At 39.6% G+C, this 15,170-nt stretch overlaps 1 protein-coding gene across 1 annotated transcript in view; it reads right to left on the reverse strand.

Moving 5' to 3' along the window:
• Window positions 1–15,170, reverse strand: part of HECW2 (HECT, C2 and WW domain containing E3 ubiquitin protein ligase 2) — a 438,203-nt gene that overhangs the window by 35,898 nt on the left and 387,135 nt on the right. The window contains exons 22-23 of the mRNA XM_004378178.2: window positions 9,099–9,219; window positions 7,269–7,382 (exon numbers count right to left, since the gene is read on the reverse strand). Of these exons, the coding sequence (XP_004378235.1) occupies window positions 7,269–7,382; window positions 9,099–9,219 (235 nt within the window). The remainder of the gene's footprint in view (window positions 1–7,268; window positions 7,383–9,098; window positions 9,220–15,170) is intronic.

Raw genomic sequence — 15,170 nt, forward strand, 5'->3', positions numbered from 1 at the left:
TGAGTTAGAATTTTGTTCTACATTTTTCTCCAGCTCTGTCTGGGACCCTCTATTGTGATCCCTGTAAGAGCGGTACAAAGACCTTTTTAAACTGTTAAAAAGCAAAGATACCACTTTGAGGACTAAGGTGCACCCGACCCAAGCAAGGGTATTTTCAATGACCTCACATACATGGCAAAAGCTGGACAATGAATAAGGAAGACAGCAGAAGAACTGATGTCTCTGAATTATGATGTTGGCAAAGAATATTGAATCTACCATGGACTGCCAGAGGAATGAACGAATCTGTCTTAGAAGAAGTGCCGCCAGAATGATCCTTAGAAGTGACGATGGTGAGACTTCATCTCATGTTCTTTGGACATGTTATCAGGAGGGACCAGTCCCTGGAGAAGGACATCATGCTTGGTAAAGTGAAAAAGAGGAAGACCTTCAAGGAGATGGATTGACACTATGGCTGCAACAATGGGCTCAATCACAGCAACGATTATGAGGATGGCTCAGGATTGGCCAGTGTTTCATTCTGTTATATACAGGGTCACTATGATTCGGAACCAACTCGATAGCACCTAACAACAACAGCATTCAGTTAGTAATAGCAGATTTTCTTTGACCATTAACTCTCAGTGTTTTAGTAATACTCCACGTCCCAGAGTGTATAAAAATGATCGGATAAGCATCTGCTTTCCCTATACACACATAATAGACTTTGACCATCCTACAGGTAGGGACTATGTCTTACTATTTTTGTATTCCCAGTATCTAGCCTGATAGACAGCAGGGACTCAATACATATTGTTGAATCAATGAGTGGAGCTCTCTGTTGCTCTCTAAAGAAAATCAACATTATTGACATTGTTATTTGACATCTAGCAGAGTGAGCTGCTGTGAGTTGGAAGTTTGCTTTCAGGTAGTATATTGATTTAATGACATTAATAGGTTATGTGAATCACTGAAAGGCAACTCGATTTGAAAACTGTCAGAAATCACACAAATGAACTATGCTTAGAAAGCTTGGTGTATTATTTCCAGGTGTAATATATTCTCTAGTATGGTGAAGTTTGTTCAAATAACAAAGGGGAAGATCAGTGATTAGTTTCTTTTTTATGATAATAGCTGAATCAAGCTAAGGATGAGAGGAACACGCACTGAGGAGTTATACTGAAAAATCAAACTCCTTTTTTCCCCCAGAGAAAACAAACTAATAGTTCTTCTAGGAGGATATGCATCTTCTTGTACAGGTCAGGTTTTTATCTGCTATTTTTTAACTCTAGAAGCACTGATGGAGTCACTCTACAGCCAAAGTCTTTATACTTTGATTTGATTATAATCCAAAACTGAGAACTGCGCATCTGAGAGCAGGTTGTGGGTTACAGTCTATATAAAAATGTATCTAATTCAACAGGACATGTCACAGCAGGGTACCTAGTGCATGTGCTTCCTGTAATGTCTTAGCAACCTCTTTCAGACAAACAGTTAATATGAGTCATATCACAAGGATCATTTGTTACATTCTTGTTTTGCCAGTTAGGTTGGTTCCATAGCTAAAGGCTTGGCAGGGAAACACAGAAACTCCAGACAACGGGTGTGCAGCCACAAACAGCTGCATCTGAGGGCATTTCTGAATAAGCACAGATGTCTTTGGGGGTAGCCATGTAGTTTTGAACCCCATGATGTGCTGATAAAGCATTTTAATACCATCATGTTGCTGGGCAAATGCACTCTACGCAAGTTGTGAGGAGGCACTCAATATTTATTAAAATAATGATTTTTTATTCTCTTGTCCTTTATTTTCAACTAAGGACTACTGAAAACTAAATATGCAATGGAAAATAGTTTATAAAATGAAAGAAGATGATGGAATTGGGAAGTCACACTATCCTTTCCTACAAATTTTCATAAAGACAGAAGCTTTGCTTTCTTACAAGTTGGTTCAGGCACACATGGCCTACGCACTTTCTGATTAACCCTAAGACGTTCATAGAAGCAAGGCATTAGTTCTTGAGCCATTTAAGAAGGCCTGGTGGGTGAGTAAGGAATTATGTAAACAGTTAATATGATACAGTTTTACCTGGAGATACCAAGCCAAAGACTACATACAGAATCATAGCAAAGTTTGGGTTATCTATGTTATGCTGCAAAAGGCTCTTTCAGGAACAAAACAAGCAGCATTGTAAAGGTTAAGATGAAGCTATATAGATTTCTGAGGATATGTGTTAACTGACAGGCTCAGGACCCCAAACCACTTCTAGTGAGGACGTGACCATTTATAAAAAATGAAACTGCTGGTTATTTAACAAACATGGATGGGAGAAAACTGTTTCGAATCTCATGCTCTCTAGTTGCTTTCATTTGCCTGGATCAGGCAAAATATTACAGTGAAAAGCTCATCTGTTCTTAAACCACCAAACTAAAACTGTTTGCACACATGCCCGCCCTAGGCTAAGTGTGGCTTTGCAAGACGGATGACTGATGTCATATTGATGGCACCTTACACATAATGAACTCATTCTTTCTTAAAGAAAGGAGCCTTTTACAGGGTTGGCCATGAGAGAAAAAAGCAGCAGGGCAATCACAGAGTAAACATCCTCTCTTTATCTGAGCCATTATTGCTTTACTGTTTGGGGTACTATGAAGTTAATAGCTCAGGATGCCTTATCAGAACACAACAGTCCATCTGGCTGACTTCTGACACCATATAAGTGTTAGTTGCTAGGGCTTTTAGTACAGAAGGAAATAATATGTTGGAGGATATGTGGTATTGTACCTACTCCCTCCCTAAAGAAGCAACTGCTAGACAGACCGAAAACCCACAGAAACAGACAACTACAGCATGCAATTTCCCATCACATTCTGTCAATAAGACTCAGTTCCCAGCCACTGCCAGGGTCCCCCCTTCACTTTGCAAGCGCAGACAACCAAATTAGGTTGAGTGGAAATGTTAATGTCGAGAACAAAACCCCCAGGTCTGACCAAACTAAATCACAGTGATTTGCCTAGAAATTATCTACTTTTTGTAAAAAACCAAGCACAACATGAAGAATTATATTGACGAGAATTAATAATTAGTTAATTGTCAACTAATGCATTTGCAGTAAAAGGCTCTAGGATTATTTTGGTACTTTTTAATTGAATATAGGCATCTCTAATACTTTGAGATTATTTCTAAATCACATAGAATTTGTAGTCATCCTGTAAATGTCAGGTTATTTGATAAAAAGAATTGACGCCTTTGAACTGTGGTGTTGGCAAAGAACATTGAATATACCATGGGCTGCAAAACAACGAACAAATCTGTCTTGGAAGAAATACAACCAGGATGCTCCTTAGAAGCAAGGATGGCGAACTATGTCTCACATACTTTGGACATGTTATCAGGAGGGACCCGTCCTGGAGAAGGACATCATTCTTGGTAGAGGGTCAGCAAAAAAGGGGGAAGACCCTCAACGAGATGGACTGACACAGTGGTTGCAACAACGGGCTCAAGCACAACGATTGTGAGGATGGCGCAGGACTGGGCAGTGTTTTGTTCTGTTGTGCACAAGGTCGCTATGAGTCAGAACCAACTCGATGGCACCTAACAACAACAACAAATTTCAGACTATAAATTTTGTTTTCATTTCTCTAGACTCAACACTTCCATTTCAGGAACAATCGTTCAGACCTATGCAAAGAAGTCACTTAAAGCACAGCTGAAGTCTCTCTATGAATCTGCTAATCTACTTCTTTTTAGAAGGCAAGCAGACACATTATTCTTAAAAATAAATTACCTTCTCTTTATGCCTTAGCTAATCTAGTGTAAATAAAGACCCTGATCGTGGCAGTGAAATAATGTTATCAGAGAAATAGTATCCATAAGAATTATAAAGTATTATTCCCACATAGATAACATAAGGTTGACATTAGCAACACAAAATAATACTCTATACAAACCAATACTTCCGCTAATTTTGACTTTACACAGTTTATTCTATTTTATTTTATATACTATGTACTTATTACTTTATTGTCCCTGAGCACAGACGGAGGTATACACATACCCAAAATTACCCAGGTAGCAGTCACTCATCAGACAACAAGGAAATAAGAAAAGTCATTTAGTGACATAGCCTAAGTGTCCCCAAATTCTGACATTTTTATAAAATAAACCTTTTAAGAATAGTTTTTGACTTACAGAAAAGTTGCAAAGACAGTACAAAATTTTCAGATATGCCACACCCAGTTTCCCTTACTATCAACATCTTACATTAGTATAATACATTTGTTACAATTTATGAGCCAACATTGATAGATTATTATTAACTAAAGTTCATACTTTATTCATATCTCCTTAGTTCTAACCTAATGTCCCTTTTCCGTTCTAGGAGTCCATCCGGGACACCACACTATATTTAGTTGTCATGTCTCCTTAGGTTCCTCTTGGTTGGGACAGTTTTTCAGATTTTCTTAGTTCTGATGACCTTGACAGTATTGAGGAGTACTGGTAAGGTATTCTGTAGAATGTCCCTCAACTGGGATATGCCTAATGTGTTTCTCATGATTAGATTTGGGTTGTAAGTTTTAGGGAGGAAGACCACAGAGGTAAAGTGCCATTATCATCACATCATATCAAGGCTACATACCATCAATGTGATATATCACAGTGTTGACATTAACCTGAGGAGGCAGTGTTTGTCAGGTTTCTCCACTGTGAAGTTACTCCTTTTCCCCTCCTTTCTATATTGTACTCTTTGGAAGGAAGTCACTGTGCACAGCTCACAATTAAGGAGTGAGGAGTTATGCTTAGTTATTTGGAAATCTTCTGCACAGGAGATGTGTCTATCCCCCCACCCCGTTTATTTATTTTTCAATCATTTATTTATATTGGTATGGACTCACAAATATTCATGTTATAGTTTGGGTTACATTCCAATACTACTGCATTTATTTTGTTGCTCAAATTGTTCCAGCTTTGGCCACTGGGAGCTCTTTCAGTCTGCCTGTGTCCTTTGATATACCCCTATAACTGTGGGTTTTTTGAGCATTTTCTTACTTTCTGGCAGTGTAAGATGGTTCAGGCGCATCTTGTATATTTTCTGCCCCAGCACTAACCAGTTGCTGTCGAGTCAATTCTGACTCATGGCAACCCCATGTGTGTTAAGAATAGAACTGTGCTCCATAGGGTTTTCAATGACTGATTTTTCAGAAGTAGACTGCCAGGTCTTTCTTCCAAGGCACCTCTGGGTAGACTCAAACCTCCAACTTTTGGTTAGCAGCTAAGTGAGTTAACTGTTTGTATCACCCTTAGGCTTTACCCCAGTACTAGCTTTTCACTTTGAGTTTTTATTATAGTGCAGAAAGAAATGTTATGATCTTTTATTTTAACGTGATAGAGTCAATGTACTTGGAAAGATGGCAAAGGCTAAAATAACTCCTTAATTCCTGTATCAATAAACCATATACAAAAGGGCCAGATTAAGAGACTGTCCACTGGTGATTGAGATTACACCTGAAAATATGCTCCCTCTTGTTTTCCCTCTGGGGTTATGGGAAGGAGACAAGTGATGGTAGCAGAAAGTACTTGGACCTCAGTGGCAAAAAAATACACAGGTGTCAGCCCCACTTGGTCTAGACCTGCTCCTTGGAACCAGTGTTACCAGTCCAGGTTGCAAGGAGGCTGCTTTGGAATGGTCAAGCATGATAAGCATGTACTCTGCTCAAGCTTAAGTACAGTGGCTTGCAAAGACTCTTCCCTAAATCTCTGAGATTGCAGCAAACTACGGTCCAACCATGAAGGAAGGCAGCTGGTGTTCTGGGGGAGGAAAAGTGTTCTTATCCAAACCAGACTGGTTATGTAAGGAAATACTTGGAATCCCATGCATGCCTGTGATAAGGCTAAAAACATTTGCCTCCATTTTCTATTTTGCACCTGCATCTTTAAGCCAATTAACAAAAGCGTGCAGTCCATTTTTGCACATTAGCAATGAAAGGCTCAAATCTTGGGCACAACCCAGTGCCAAACTTTATCTGTCATATGATGGTGTGCTCCAAATAATATTTTTCTCTAATCTAGTCATAGGGGAGGCTCTACAACAGTAGATGTGACAAGAGGAGAGTTATTGGTCACCAGTTGGAATGATAAAAGGATCCAGTGGTAGGAAAAATATCCAGATAGACCAGAGTTCAGGAATGTTTACTATGTCCCAGTGGTGGGCCAAGCATACCAGACAAAAAGACAAAAAGCCTCGGTTTGAATCCTGGCTCTGCTAGTATCTAGCACCATCAGTTATTTTATTTTCTGGAGACTCCATTTCATCGGCTATATACTGAATGGCTCACTTTGTTGGATATTATTATTATGATTCCATAATCTAATACACTTTCTTTCTCAGCATGAAGGAGAGGGCTAGCCTTAAAATGATTCAGATCAACAGAATCAAGGAGAAGAAAACTAGAGTTTAGATACTCGTGGTATTTTTTAATTTATTCTAATGGCGACTGGATTACAAAGTAGGTTCTGAGACTGAAAACCCAGACTTGAAATGAGAAAAGCGGAAGGGGGATGGGAAGGATGAGAGCTGTCATCTTCTAAGGTGATACATAACAACTGTTATGCCTATTGGGTTGTAACAGACCACTGTGTAGGAGGAGTCTTCACTCCTTTATTTCCTAAGCCTTATCTGTGTGAGGACACTCATGGGAGAGTCACAGAAGGCTGGAATGTTTGTGTATGGCAGGCAGTTATTTTGGTGGGTGTGCTGCCCTTCCAAGGGAAGAGATAAACTGGGGGTGGAGAAATAAGAACCAAGGCCTACGGGTCACTGCTTTGGAGGCTTCCTGGCAGGACCACAGGGTTCAAATTCATGATTCTGAAACTGAAATTGAGCTTATTTAACAGGTGAAGCATGTTCTACTTAACACCACAATGCAGATAACAAGATCACAGCCATTAAAATGCAACTCCCTCCCTTTTCCTTAAATCCCCCACTTTTTCCCTTTAAAAGAAAGAGAGATGCAGAGAGAAGAAACCAAACCAACCTCCAGCTCCCAAACTGATCTGTGGCTATGAGTTTTTACTAAAGAATTTCTATGTCAAATGATTTAAAAACCAGAGGAAGCTGTAGAAAGAAAGAAAGAAAGAAAAAAAAAAAAAGCCAAAGGTTTAAGTGTATGAGAACAGCATTTCCTGCCAGAAGGATTTCCTGTTTCAGGCAACCACATATCGACCTGGTGAAACATCCGGCCCGCAGCCGCAGCCTATGTTCCACAGGCCACTTCTCTGTTCTACTCACCCTTCCTCTCCAACAAATGTGACATATAGCTTATTTCTCTGCAGATCTTTTCTGGAGTAGCCCATAATCTGATTAAAAGCATCTTCTAGTAAGTGATCTCTTCTGATAATTAACCTGTCCGTAAAGAGACAATTTGAAAAACAGATTACTTCCTAATCCTTATCTTTCTGGAGTTTGGTACTTGCTATTTAATTTCAATTTACTACAATTAATTAGGTGAGAAGTAGCCCTACCTAATATCATTACTGCATGCAATAAAGCACACACTTGTGTCTAACTCTTAACAGCATTAGCAAATGTTGCATAAGAGAATAATTGGTAAATACAGCATCCCACCTATGACCCGTAATAACAACTCGAGAGCCCGTTCTGAATGGTCAAATAATTTTATCCCAGTAGGAAAATGCTTATAACACATACAAAACTTCTGTTTAGTAAAAGAACAACCCTATAAGGTCATGTTCTAAGCCTGAATGCACCTAGACAAGAAATTCAATTACTAAGTGTCCAGAGAAGATGACTGTGAGGCCAACGAGAAAAAAAAAAAATCAGTGTCCTAAAATGCAGAGGAGTTTACAATGGTGCTTAATTTTTAGATTAAGTGAATTTTGGGATTCTCTAAGTGACAGATACAAATGGATGATGCCTGCAGCCAATTAGTCAACTTGTGATAGACATGAGGAGCCTGGTGGCACAGTGGTTAAAGTGCTGGGCTGCTAACTGAAAGGTTGGTGGCTCAAACCCACCAGCCGCTCTGTGGGAGAAAGATGTGACAGACTGCTTCCGTAAAGATCTACAGTCTTGGAAACCCTAAGGGGCAGTTCTGCTCTGTCTTACAGGGTTGCTATGAGTCAGAACCAACTTGACGGCAGTGGGTTTGGTTTGGGTGATAGACACAATTAAAGTCATCCTTAAACGGGTATCAATTTGCCCTTAATGTAAATGGTAATAGAAAGGAAGATGATAAGGAGGCTGAACACAGGAAACTTGATCATCAGAGACATTCACAAGTGAAGCTGTGAGAAAGGTAAAGCTCAGAGTACTAGAGTACTGTTTTAGGCAGGTTGATGCTTTTTTAGGGCAGTGCAAGTGGAATCCGTGAATTAAACCAAGCAAGCCCTCATGCAGGGCAGTCAACTGTGCGGCTGTAGGGCTGGCCTTTGCACCTTATCACAGGCACCCAGGTTCATGGCAAGGGTGCAATGGAGACCCTCCCTCCTCTGTCTTCTCTCAGGTGGTACAGTGGTACTCTGGTAGGACACAGAACAGGAGTGGAGGTGGGGGTGAAGGGGCAGTTGGGGTGAGTAGGGAATGAAAATAATTCTAGGCCGATGTGATTATGTTTCAGCTTCCCCATTTAAAGGGAAGTGGATAAAGAAAGGCAGAAACAATGTTTATGAGATATTCTCTTGGACAAGTGAAGTTTGCTTCACAGAATAAAACAGAGCTGACCATGGTTCCTATATACAGGTCAGCCCAGCAGACAGTAAAATGCAGCGTGGGATACTGTGATGGCCTTATATCTAACAAATATACTATAAGCCAACAAAGAGGTAGTTTTCAGGAAGAAAAGAGAATCAGCTTTTTATTTTGGCTATATTTTTTACATGAAAAGAAGTAGTCTTTTTACTGTTTGTTTTAGAACCTTAAATTTAATCATACTTAATTCCAGAACTATGTTTTATATGATCCTGTAATTTACAAATGCCAAAATAATTATGCCAATTAAAACAAAGGCTGGTCATCACAAATTACAATTTCCTAAATTCCCAACCATGCCTCATCTTTTTATCATCTATAAGTCATGTGGTTTATATCACTTTGACTTACTTTAATTTTCCTGGGCCTTGTCCATATCCTTTAGTCTCTAACTTCCTGTAAAAATTCCTTAGTTTGGCTTCAAAATCTCGCTTGTAAGGGGCTGGAGCCCGGGCATTGGCACGCTGAGTACCTACAGCAAACCACAGAAAGAGGACAGTCGGGATTTGTGTTAATGGCCTGTGTTCAACACATCACTGTGAGAAAACACTACAGTGGGTATAAGATGACAGTTAACAAGTAACAGGAGGCAATACTTTTAGCTTCCCTACTTTTTACCTCTCCAAGTTGAAGGATGTAGCAGAGTTTAACCAGGGTTTCAAGAGAAGTCTTCTTTGTGGCGCTCTGGTGGTTTGAATAGTTATAATGGTGCCCAGGTGTTGGTCAACTATGTTCCCTTTTTCAGTACAAACTAATATGAGTCAAACAGAGTTACTCATGTCTAATGGTAACTGTTCAGGGTAGAATATCTTTACTTGCTACTGAGATGATATCATGGCAACCAGACAGGAAGTTACAATGTGAAAGTATGTGGTAGATAAAGGAAGGATATTGACTATCTTTCAACTATTCCCTCTAAATTCCTCACTACAAAAGTGTCTTTTAATATGCATTATAACTAAGAATGAATTTAGACAAAGAATTACGTACATTTCATATTGCATATTTCATTCACACAGCAAAGAATCTTGGTGTAAAACCAGAATTCGGTCATTATCGCAGAAGGCTGGGCAATAGGGTTGGGCAACGGTAAACAATATTAATATTTATTGCATGCTGAGTATGTGCCAAGTACTACAGTCATTGACAGATTATCTAAAATGTCTCATATGTTGTTCAGTGGCAACTATCATTAATGTAAAAATAACTCAATCTATTCCTCTTTCCACAGAAAAATCCAGCTTTGTGTGACAAGGTGACTAACCAACAAGCCAGGACACAAACTGATGATGAATACAGGAATCAGATCCAGAGTCATGATAGAAACACTGCATATTTCCACTAAATTTATTTCCCAACATAATGAAAGAAGCCACAAAATAAAAATAATGAAATTATACACATAACAGACAGTGTAAGCTCATTAAATGTTTATTGAACAAATGAATCTACTAAGGGATTATTATTGGTTGTAATACTGTATTAGGCTTAGCTACAGATGCCTAAAATGAATAAAGTGGGGTCCCTGAAGCTAATATCTTGGTTGGAGAGACAGAAACAAAACCTATCAAACAATTAGAAAATTATTAAGTGATAAATTAGGTGGTACAAACTATAATGCAGAGGGGGCAAACTACCAAACCACGTTGGTATCTTGGTTGGTTGGAGATCAGGGCTATATCCAGCCCTAGGGATCTATTTTATTTGCTTTCACAATATTTTTAAAAGATTTTAAATTAATTGCCAACATTTAAAAATTAGATTTCAAGTAAAAAAAAAATCCAGATTTTTCTCTTGAAAATTATTTGGGAAATCTGGCAACAACTGGCCTGCATTTCCTTGGGCCAGCTGACAGCTGGCTCCTCTGATGGGCACATGCTCTCCACTGTGCCACTGCCACTCACGGACATTGGCTACCTGGTCCCATAGATACTTCTGTCTAAGTGTTATATAAAAATAAAAGTAAATGAGTCTAAGTAGAAATCAACATAGAAAAGACCCTAGGAAGGAGCTTTATTGGAACCAGGACTTGTAAAGGGACATTCTGTACATTCTACACATTCCACATTATGTACATGGGGAAAGGCAAGCCCTGGGTAAGGGACTCCCAAGAGTTGGGATGAGCACTGCGTATGTGCTCAGAAGATGGTGAGGAGACCAGCTAACTTAGAGTGGAAAGGGAGTGCTGGGGAGTAAATGTGAGATTAGACTGGCCAGAAAGGTTGGAGACAAATTATGAGAGGAATTACAAAATTTAGCTGATATAGTGGGCAGTGAGAGGCCTTTACAGGTTCTTGAGCAAGGGAATAACATAAAAGTGTTGTATTTAGGAAATTATTTTCATAGAGTGTGTTGAATAGATTAAGGATGGGAAAGAGGAAAGGAGACTGGAGGGAGCAGACACAGCTAGGAGTTGTTGCAGCAATCTAGGCTTGAAGGGATGAGGAACCAGAGTGGAGTGTGAGTGGGTGACTCGGAGAGACAGAGTGTGAAATAAGAGTTGGCAATGGACATCCATAAGGAAGAGCAACGGACAGCTCTGATGATCATCTAGGTTTTTTGTTTTTTTTTAAACAATAGTTATCCTTTTCTTAAATGCTTGCTATGTGTTAGGAAGGGTGCACTTCACACAGAGGATCTCGAGAGGTTCTTACAACAAGCCTATGAAGCAGATGTTTATTATTATTACCATCATCACCACTTTGCAACTAAGGAAACTGAAGATGCAGTTTCCTGTCCAAGTCACATGGCTGTGAACAGATTTGGGGTTTGTGTCAGGTCTTTCTGATGTTGAAAGCAGTGTGGGAAATGATGCTGATAGACAGGGGCATGTGAAGTTTTATACATACTGAGTTGGAGGTGATAGCTGGTCAGGTGGGCAACTGCTCTATGGACATTTGAAAATACAGAACTGGAGTTCAGGTGAGAGTTCAGGGCCACGCCTGTGGGTTAAATGGGAGTTAGTGTGTGCACAACACTTACTGCAGTGCCTGTCACAAAGAAAATGCCATTGTAAGTGTGAACTGTTACTATTATTATCTAAAATAGATGTGAATAATAAAGACATAGGAAAATGTGTTAGGATTTTAGGAATGGACTTTTACATAATTAGCTATTCAATTATCTGTGCAGAGGTCTGTTTGTATAATTATGAATCTTTTACCCAAAAGGGCTGGCCAATGTTATAAATAAGTAAACCGGACTTTAAAAGATTTGAGATGTAGAAGAGACCTTTAGGCAGTGCTTGACTGCACATTAGAATCACCTGTTGTTAGCTGCCACTGAGTCGGCGCCCAACTCATGGTGACCCTATGCAAAAAGGAATGAAATGCTGCCCAATCGGTTGTGGATCAGACTGGTGTGATCTATAGGGTTTTCTTTTTTAAATATTTAATTTTATTTTTGGTGAAATATACACAGCAAAACCCACTCCTGTTCCACAGTTTCTAGACATAATGATCAGTGACATTGGTTACATTCTTCACACTGTGTCAACATTCTCATTATTTCTGTTCTAGTTGTTTCACTTCAACTTCCTGACCCCAACCTTCTCATCTATGTTCTAAAATAGATGTTGACCCTTTGGTCTTACATAATTTTTTTTTTTTTAATGCAAAACTCAAGGGTAACAATCTTTACTCTTGGGCTAACCTGTTACTTAGTTTAAAGGTGACTTCAAAGTATAGTTTCAATTCAAGGTTTGAAGAGCAACTCAGGGCCATAGTCTTGGGGATTCCTCTAGACTCAATAGATCCAATTAAGTCTGTATTCTTTAAGAATCTGAGGCTCTGTTCCACATTTTTCTCCCTTTTTATCAGGATTCATCTATTGTGTCCCTGATCAGTAGTGGTCGCCAGGCACCATCTAGTTTTTCTGGTCTCAAAGTGGAGAAGCATAGAGTTTTCCTTGGCTGATTTTCAGAAATAGATCGCCAGGCCTTTCTTCCTAGATAGTCTTAGTTTGGAAGCTCTGCTGAAAATTGTTCAGCACTGTAGCAACATGCAAGCCTCTACTGACAGAGTGGAGGTGCACTGGCTGATAACTGAAGCCGCGTCTTCCACATGGAAAGCAAGAATTCTACTACCGAACCACCAATGCCTCACAGAATCACTTAGGAAGTTTTTAAAAATAGCAACATTCAGGCCACACCGAAGACGCATTATATCAGAATGTCTGGGGTGGGGACCAGTCATCACTGTTTTTAAAGCTCTCCAGGTGATTCCAATGTGCAACCAAGGTTGCGAACCTTTAACCCCTGGAGGAAGGTCAAATGCAATCAATGATCACCTGGGCAGCATCCAGAGCTAAACAGAGGGCAAACACTTCCTGTGTGTTTGAAAGGCATTGTTTGCAACACGAAGGGACATAGTCTCCATGAGCACAGCCTCCTTTCCTGGATGGTGAAGGGGCAGCACAGCACAGTACAAGTCCACTCAGGGTAGCAGAATAAACTTGTCCGTGCACAAGTCTGAAAAATTGCAGACTAGGAGCCCTGGTGGTGCAGTGGTTAAGCCACTCCTTGGAAACCCTATGAGGTAGTTCAACTCTGTCCTACAGGGTCCCTGTGAGTTGGAATCAACTCGATGGCAATGGGTTTTGGTTTTGGTTTTTTTTTAAACCCAGATAACCCAAAAAGCAGCCACAATGAATCAGCTTTCAGGAGCATGATCATTGATAGGGAAGAGAAACAGAAGAGCAAAGGACTGAATGAAAATCTTTCAGAACTCAAAAGAAACCTGATTCTTGAAGAGCTCATTACTTTAAAAAATGACACATATACTATTACTGGATAATTTGAGATGCTTAAAGGTATGTGGGAAATGCCATAATGAATTCCATCAATATCTGTACAGACACTTTGTAAAAATTAGCTCTGACTCCATTTACGCTCTACGTAATGGGACTGAATCATGGAGACTCGAGACAGAAATTGTTAAGCGCAAAAATTCTTTTGCTAATAGTTCTATTATGAAAAAAATCATTTACACATTACTTCATGGTTTAAAAATTACAGTAAATTATGCTGTTGGCTCTTGTGAAATTCTTACTGCAAGTCAGGTGCAACTGCCAAGAAATTCCAGGGCAGGAACAATATTGCTTCTACTCAAAAATGTTCTTCAAAGACTGAGCTTAATAGGATTGTATAGGAACCATATCTGCAAGTGAAGTTCTAGGATATAATACTCTATAAATAAACAGTAATTTTATGGTCATTACGGTCTTAAAAAGATCAATGTTACCTAGAGTAAATGGTCACATGAAGGACTGACTTGGATTACCAGCATTATATCAATTTTTTGCAGGAAAACATTACTAGGTTTTTTTTCCTTCATTGTTGCTAACCGGTTGCCAGGGAGTCGATTTCAACTCATGGTGACCCCGTTGTGTGTCAGAGTAGAATTGTGCTCCATAGGGTTTTCAATGGCTAGTTTTTTGAAAGTAGATCACCAAGCCTTTCTTCTGAGACACCTCTGGGTAGACTTGAACCTCTGACCTTTTGGCTAGCAGCTGAGCATGTTAACCATTTGCACCGGCCAGGGAATCCTTATTATTGCTAGATGGACTCAAAGTACTTCCATATAAAAGGTTACACTATTCAAATCTACTACTACAAAACTGCATAGTTACATACAAACTAAAGAATACTACATGACAAAATACTTCAGGTGACACTAAAAAAATCTTAGGCCTTTTTTGATTCTGGGTGTGCAGCATGGAACCCAGATCGCTTTGATTACTTGTGCGCTGCAATGGATGGGATTGGAGCTGTCCTGCTCCAGGACTGCTCCAGGCCTCTGTACTGGGAGGGCTCAAAAGCCCAGTTCTCTCTTTGTTCACCTTCTGACAAAAATCTCTATGCCTTTTTTTTTTTTTAAACATTCCCTGTTAGTGAATGAGAACAAAGCATTGATCAATACAATAATTTCTGGAAGACTCCATGTTCTGGAACATAGCTGAACACTGAAACTTAAAACAAAAACCCCTCTAAAACAGATGGCACAAAGCACAAGCACTACTGAAGTCCTTGCATTTTAGCTTTACTCCCTAAGAACAGTAAAATGCCCTCAGGTCATTGTTTGCTGATGCTCTCATTTACCTGCCATTTATCAAAAACAAACAAACAAACAAAAAAGACTTTGATAATTTGATCTCTCAGATCTTGGCAAATTAGAAGCAACTTATTAAAAAGGGAAAGCTGAAGGGTATGCCGATGAGAGTATCCTCGACAGCACCAGGATAGGACCCAACGGAGACTGAAAACAAACCAAGCAACACACCTCTATATTGTGGCAAGGACAGTATCTGCAACTTTCCTTGAGTCTTGGGAATCACAACTCCCCCACTCCCAACAAGCCAGGGAGCATCCTACATTTGTGCTATTTGGGTCCTGGAGCATCTTTATAGGGCTAAGTAAAGAGAAAG

Source organism: Trichechus manatus, unplaced genomic scaffold, assembly GCF_000243295.1.
Source record: "Trichechus manatus latirostris isolate Lorelei unplaced genomic scaffold, TriManLat1.0 scaffold00056, whole genome shotgun sequence".
NCBI lineage: Eukaryota > Metazoa > Chordata > Mammalia > Sirenia > Trichechidae > Trichechus > Trichechus manatus.